Source organism: Notolabrus celidotus, chromosome 20 (assembly GCF_009762535.1).
Source record: "Notolabrus celidotus isolate fNotCel1 chromosome 20, fNotCel1.pri, whole genome shotgun sequence".
In the NCBI taxonomy this organism is placed as follows: domain Eukaryota; kingdom Metazoa; phylum Chordata; class Actinopteri; order Labriformes; family Labridae; genus Notolabrus; species Notolabrus celidotus.
The window spans coordinates 6,974,030-6,981,686 of record NC_048291.1 but is presented as its reverse complement, the minus strand read 5'-3'; the positions used below and the strand labels follow the sequence as shown (position 1 = coordinate 6,981,686).

Below are 7,657 nucleotides of genomic sequence, written 5' to 3'. Positions count from 1 at the left end.
GCAGGAAACAAGTTTATAGGATTAATAAAGCACAGTCTAAAGAATGAGTGGGCTTTCAAAAACCTCTTGTTTAAGACTTTTGGTTGCAAATCTAGCAACACGATGTCCATTAAATATGAATTTGATTATATTAAAATAAAACTTCTATTAGTTCTGAGGTTTTATCAAGCACAGATGTGATGATAACGGATCTTTGGATATAGATGTGTTCTCAGCAGTACTCCCCATACAGAGTTCATATGAATCTGAAATAGGAACGTTGTAATATCATTATGATATTAACAAAGCCTGAGGGTTGAGCAGGGGTAAAATGCACATTGATGTGTCAGCATTGATTAGTCGCTCCACAGAGTGCTTCTGGAGAGGCCTGACCCAGTTCAAACACCAGTTTATGGTTCTTTTTGCCTCGAGGTCACAACAGAGGGTCATTGAGCTAAATGAACTAAACCAGATCAAACAGAGAGGTGCTCTGTGCGTTTTGGTTACTTTGACTGACAAAATGCTCGTATGGAGTCTGCAGTGGTATTTAAGCAGTAAGTAAGCATTAAAGCTGCTACCTTTGGTTCTGAGAAATGAAGGCAGTTCAGTGTAGTGCCAAAAACTGCAGATCATGTAGTGTCCACTTGAGGTTGGGTCAAAGGTTGGGTCATGAAAAAGCAGAAATAAACATGTTCACAACTCCACCACAAATAGAATCTCGTTCTGTGGGAGACAACATGGTAAATAAACTAAATCTCCTGAGAATGAACAATAGTTGTAGAGTATAGCTTCTCATAACTTGGCACTTGCTAACCCCTGCTCTATCCTCCCCTTTCTTTTCCAAATTAGGGATGTGTTTTGTCCACTTAAGATAAGATAAGATAAGATATATTTAATTTACTTACATGGTTGAACTAATTCTTTATATTTTCATCATTGTTAGCCTGAAACCCTGGTCATATGTTATGTCTAAGCTGTAACGCAGCCACCTGCCACTACCCAGGGCTGTAGCTCTGTTAATGGTTACTATCATGATGCTCTGCTACCCGGATTTAAACAAACACCGATGACAGATGGCCTCCTGTAGCACAGAAAGATAAAGAGGAGTTAAAGTTGTATGTAGGCTGTGTTTGGTTGAACTGACCCACTGAACCACTCGACCAGAGCAATGAGTAACCAGCACCGGCATGTTCAGATTAACCTGCAAGGAGGACTGACGGCTGATGGTGCTAGCTCTGCTCCATAGACTGTATAAAATATGGACATAGTATCCGTGACATCACCCATCTGTTTCTGAAGCGCTGTTTTGAGGCCAATCATCGGCGGCAGCCATATTGCTGCTGTCTAGCGATTGTGGTGTAAAGAGGCGGGCTTTGAGCCTCCTAGCCAACAGCCACAGTGTTCCCGCCTGTCAGTCAATTCAGCTGTGCCTATCAATGGAAGACTCGTAATCTCAATATCTTCTCGAAATTGCAGCGTTAGAAAAAAATTCACCCCCCATACAATGTGTGTCGATCGAGAAATGAGCTATCCAGACTGCACTCGTCTTTTGTACCAGGCTGTAAACATGTTTATTTCTGCTGTAAAGATCGGCTTTTTCAATTGGTGTGTATGTGGTCTCCCGTACTTCCGGAGCCAGTCTCAAGCGGATCCTCGATGAACTGCAGTTTTTAGCACTTCGGCATTGGACTCATGTTTTTTAGATCGGAGGTTGCCGCTTGGTATAGACAGATTAAATTACAATGTCATCAGTTTTGACTGTTTTCTTACCTTAAGGCTTCTTTGTTAGATCATTTAATTTTCATTTAAAAACTTGTAAATTAAGAACATCACTAATCAGATGATCCTAAATAATTAAATTACAAAAACATTTAATCGAAGATCGACATTATTCAATTAAAAGTCCTGAAATTAGTTTTAAAAAACACATAGTTAATTGAAAACAATGAATGTTCTACAGAAAAGTACTGGAATTGATATTTCAGTTGTAAACTCACTGTGGCACTAAATGCGCGTTCTCAATTCTCGCGCACGCGCCACGCCAGAAAGTGAGCGACCCTCCCCCTTACGTCCTCCCTTTTCCCCAAGTGTTGCATTCTGGGAAATCAAGTTTATTATCGTTCTGGAAAGATGGCAGACGTGCAGCCGCCACCCCTCCGCAGCCTGGATGACTTCCTCTTGAGCTCGGCCCGGTTCGCGGTGCCGGACGTGCGGGATCTGGACCGCTGGAACAACCGCATCATCAACAACCTGCTGTACTACCAGAGTAACTATTTCCTGAGCGCTGTCATCCTGCTGCTGCTGGTGGGGTCAGTTTCATTCCTCTGACGTGGTCATCTCTCCCTCCCTCTCTCCCCCCTTCCTATCTCTCTCTGTTTCCTTTCCTGTGAACTTTGATTCCTTCCTTGTTTTCCTGCAGGTTTGTTATTTCAGTCTTTTTCCCCAGCTGTCCTCTATAAGCATTGCTGTGAGGAGCATATGACTGATAGTCTTGTGCATTCGTCACACAGGGATACATTTCTTGATATTTAACACAAGAGAACATCACTCTTGTTTCCTCAGCTTACAGATAATATGCATGCAATCATGAGTTTGCTGCAAGCTGAAAAACATTGCCACTGCAAGCATCCTTATTTCTGTTTATCCCAGAGGGGTATCAGGGCCAGGAATAAAGGTTAAAAGATGTAGAGGAAGAACAAAGCAAAGATGCTTAGAATGAAAATGGTAATGTTGAGAATTAAAGTAATTATTTTTGGAACAAATTCAAATCCCAGAATGGACACATGAGCATCACAGCTGGATCCCAAAGCAATGGAGACGCATGGTCTGGAGGAACACATCAATGAGTTCAAGGTGTTGACGTGAACTTGAACTGGTCTTCAAATTCCTCAGATCTCAATCAAATCCAGCCTCTGTGGGATGTGCTGGACAAACAAGTCTGATCCACGGAGGCTCCACCTCACAACTTACAGGACTTACAGGATCTGCTGCTGACGTTTTGTTGCCAGATACCATAACAAACCTGCAGACTACAATAACTATAGACAGGTCGAGTGGAGTCCACGTCTTGACGGCAAACGTGGGACCTATACAGTAGCAGACAGCTGGTCAAGATTTCATGACCATAGACTGTATAATAAATGGACATAGTATCTGTGACGTCACCCATCTGTTCCTGAGCGCTGTTTTGAAGCCAATTGTCGGCGGGAGCCATATTGGTGATGCTGACTTAACCTAACTGCTGGAGGGCTAATGTGAGATAAAGAGGCGGGCCTTGAGCCTCCTATCCAACAGCTACAGTGTTCCCGTCTGTCAATCAAGTCAGTCTTGACCTTATTTGGGCAAAACTTGTAATCTTAATATCTTCTGAACTGTTGTGTTATAAAAAAATTCACCCCCGGACAGTACAGCTGCAAAGATCGTCTTTTTTGAATGGGTGTGTATGTGGTTTCCTGTGTTTCTGCAGCCAGCCTCAAGTGATTGCTCGATGATCTACAGTTTCTAACACTTCTGTATGGGCTTCATATTTTGAGACCGGAGGTTGCCGCTTGGTCATGACTGGTTGGTGTATATCCTCTCTGAACTGGGAACACTATAGGATCTCTCCAAAAGAGCTGGGTCCTACAAAATCAGTGACAAGATGTTCCAAATAAAGCCTTAAATGTTCAGATAATCCCAAAGACAGGGAATATTTTCCGAGGCAGATGAATCTACTTGAATCCAGCTTGAGTGAATATTTGTGGCAGTAAATGGAGCAATGAAAAAACAGGAGTCATGACTGGCTTTGCACATTGGATTTGTATTGAGAATGTCTCTCTCCTCTCAGGTATTTCCAGCCCTTCCAGATGTTCATCGGGGCAACTGTGGTCACCTTGTTGTTCCTCGGTTTCGTCTGGGCTGCTGAGAACCAGGCTCCCATTCGACGCTTCCGCAGAAACCACCCAGCAGTGGCAGTGTTGGGCATCCTTCTGGGCAGTTACCTCTTCATATCGGTGATAGGAGGCGTGGCCGTGTTCCTGTTCGGGATAGCCTTCCCTATACTGAGTGAGACACAAATACTTAAGTCCCAAAACATAAACTAAATATTATGTTATAAACACACATTTTATGACTTCCCTATGAGTGGGAATTTCAGACAGCTGACAGTTTTGGTTAGAATTTGCTTTGCTGACTATAGGTTATACAGAAACTCACCAGTAGTTTTCTCTTTCTGGTGTCTCTCTCTACCCTCTCAGTGGTTTTTGTCCACGCATCAGTGAGGCTGCGTAGTCTGAAGAACAAGCTCGAGAACAAACTGGAGAGCATCGGGCTGAAGAGGACACCCATGGGCATCCTGTTAGAGGCTCTGGGTCAGGAGCAGGAGGCCGGATCGTAGAGAGGAAGAGGAGGTGTGCAGGGAGAGGGGGGGAGTTAAGTGCCATATTAGAGAAATGAAGGAAAAATGGAGGCAAAATAGAGAGAGGGGAGAAAACGAATGAGTCAGGAACAAAAGTGCAGGAGTGATGTAAAAAAGAAAAGATTTAACTTGAAGTTAACAGTGAAGGGAGAAAGAGCAGCTCTGTGGTCCAATAGGACAATAAGAAAATACTTCCTAAACCTTTCACACATGTATCCCTGAAATGTTCTTGAAATTTTCCAAAGTTGCTTATTTACCAGTCCCTCACAATATGAAGTCTTCCCAGTTAGACAAGAAACTAGATTAATTGGGAGGTGTAATATTAAAAGAACACTGCGAAAACCACAGTGTAATGTTTACAACATGATGGAGGACAAAGCAACAGAGACCTACACTATGATGACAGTGTTCTCGTCTTGATTCTCCTTCTTCAACCTCAGATGTTTTTGTTTATCCCGTCACGTCTCTCGACTAGGTTCCCATCCATCACATGATACAAACGTCACATTTGCCCTCTCTAGGGCTGACAGGAAAAATTCAAGGTAAAAAAATCAGATGTTTGTTTACATATGCAGCACCCCCTGAAAATGTCAGGAAGTTTTCAGGAGTTTTGAACATGTGTGAATTCAGCTAATCTAATTATCAATGACTTGTTTTGCCAAATCTTGCACTTTGAAAAAGTGTTTGTGTTTACTTTGACACAATGCATTTCTTTCTTTGCACTTCATACTGTTAAGTGTGCATAGTTGTGCATTTAGTTGTTATCTATGAATACACGGTGTAGTTATATATAGATGCACACATTCATAAGGAGCCTTTATAATTACATTGTAAAAATTTGGCAGGAGATCAGATGTGGCCACAGCAGAGCAGCAACTTCCATGTTCAGCTGATGGAATCTCGTGCTTTAAAGAGAGAGATGTAACAGCTGTTTGTTGTTAAAAATATCACCTTCCTCTAACAAAAGGTTTATCTCTGGAGTGAATCCAATCTGTAATGTTGTCAGACACTTAGAATAACAATCTGAGCCTGTCAGTGACAAAACAAGAACTTTTAGTGGAGCTTGATGGACCATTTTGTCATTCCTTTAAAGAGGTTAAACCATGTCTCTTCGTTTGGCACTTAAATGTTTCAACAGCATTGAAAAAACAGACATTATCGCACACTGAATTTTAGAGTAAGGGCCTGTGTCCATTCACACAGTTTTGTGCAGGCAGGGCCTGTTCTCTACACAAAACTGCTGCAGATCAGGGTTTGAGCTCACAGTGTGCTAAGGACAATAATGCTTTGGTGTTAGCTGCTTTTTGCTCTCAGATGAAAACAATTCAATAATTCTATTCTCTGTCAGCAGCCAATTAAAATCAAGAAGGGGCGGGACTTCTGATAACAACAACATTGGCTGGGGGTTTTGTACGGAGGAGAAGCAAACCACAATTGTTGTTTTTTCGGTGGGTAAAATTTCCAGGTGTAGAGCTGCGGATAATGACACGACATGATTGTTTTACGTTCTCTTTGTGAAATGTCCTTGACTAAAAGAAAATGTGACTCATACACAGCAATTTAAAATACACTCAATGGTCTCTTCTAAAGGAAAGTAGGCGCTGTTGAAAAGCGCTCTGAAAGTGACGTTGTGAGCGCTGCCTGAGCAGCTGTTAGTGGACACAGGCCCTGATTGGCCTTTAAGTATGGCAGGTAGAGATGAATTAGTATATAGGTGATGTGATGTTAAAGCAACTTGACTTCAATTGAATTCCTTTTTCATGAAGGGCTTTTCATCGTGTGTTACATTGTAAAGTGACTTGAATAAGATGAAGTTAGAAGGAAATATGAGGTTTTATATGAAGACGAAAATACATTCCCATGCTTGTATTAATCCAGAATAAAAAAACTCCACTCGTAGAGCTGCTCAGTCCTCCCCTGCTGGTCAGTGGGAGCCGCACGGTCTACTAATTATCGAAAATGAACATTGTTCATCTTTAATGCTTCTGATTGCTGACCATCTTAAACCACTTTCCAATGAAGTTACTGTCCAAGTTGTCTTTATGGGTCTGTAGTTTGCATTCTTCTCATTGTGGTTCGTTCATTTCTCTGCACACTTTTGATGCAACCAGAGGTGTTCTAAAACAAACGAATGTAGTGGCTGTGGGTTTGAAATTTGGTTTGGAAATGTACGGTGCCAAGAGGGGGATATACTGATTCTAGTAATTCTTTGAGATCTCCTCCTCACCTCCTCATCTCTATTCTTTGAGGACCAAAACAAGAGATTCATGAGCTCAGATTCTAACATGAAGACGGGAGAAATCTGTTCTCAATATGTGGTAACCTTTTTATTTACAGCCTATGGTGGTAACCTACCTCTGCATTCACTATCTCCTTTTATTTTCAGTCCTCTGAGGGTTTCACAAACATTCTACATGTTTGACCCAAACTTAAAAGCTCTGCCTGAACTTTACTCCACTATAACACGCCTCTCTGTCCAGATCATCGATTAAGATAGAGATAATGTCAACTGGGGTTTGTATGGGCGTATTCTTAAGCATTTATATTGAGTATTGAAGACTCTGCAAACAACAGAGTCACCCAGGAACAAATAGTAATTGTGTTGAAATGTTTTTCTATGTGTATGTGCCATTGTATGCTTTATTTTTGCCTTGAAAAGATGTATTTCAGACATTTAGCTGATGTGCTTAAACTTGTTTCAAAAACTAAACATCAGTCATGAAAAACACTAACATGTGATTATAGAGAACATTTTGATCCACTTCATCTCTTTTTTACAGGCGGTGACTCTGAATGTTTAGTGTTGCCTTACATTCAGCTAAATGCTTGCATTTTATTTCACCAGTTCCACTTATTTGACTGTTTGTTGGTAATAAAATGTATTTAAACTTTTCTAAATAAATGAATAAAGAATACTGCCATTTTGTGTATGGGTGATTTATTGATCCAAAGATGTTTGAGTTACAGGCTACTACGGTGGCCCTGAAGGGCAAAACAAATTTACAAAAGATGAAACACTTTTACAAAGTTGGAGACAAATTTACATTTTGGAAAACATTTTTACATTTTATAAAAACAAAATTACATCTGCAAAACACTTTTACCAAGGACAAAACAAATTAACATTTAAGGAAACAAATTTACAAAAGATGAAACACTTTTGTCATTTCTGAGACAAATTAACATTTCATTTTTAAGGAAAGGGAATGTACCAAATACTGGAAGTGATTGAGTGAGGGGTCAATTAGTTTGTTTTGATGGAGAGAAACCAAATGGAGATGG

At 40.9% G+C, this 7,657-nt stretch overlaps 1 protein-coding gene across 2 annotated transcripts; it reads left to right on the top strand.

Annotated features, from left to right (window-relative positions):
• The first annotated feature begins 2,091 nt into the window (after positions 1–2,091).
• On the top strand, positions 2,092–7,299 carry praf2 (PRA1 domain family, member 2). Of its 2 annotated transcripts, XM_034712198.1 has the most exons (4): positions 2,092–2,288; positions 3,806–4,023; positions 4,215–4,367; positions 4,851–7,299. In XM_034712198.1, exons 1-3 carry the CDS (start codon positions 2,110–2,112, stop codon positions 4,352–4,354), a joined length of 537 nt encoding a protein of 178 aa, XP_034568089.1. In that variant the 5' UTR covers positions 2,092–2,109; the 3' UTR covers positions 4,355–4,367; positions 4,851–7,299. The 2 variants fall into 2 exon arrangements, with proteins under 2 accessions (XP_034568089.1, XP_034568088.1); XM_034712197.1 differs by having other exon boundaries at positions 4,215–7,299.
• The last annotated feature ends 358 nt before the right edge of the window (positions 7,300–7,657 follow it).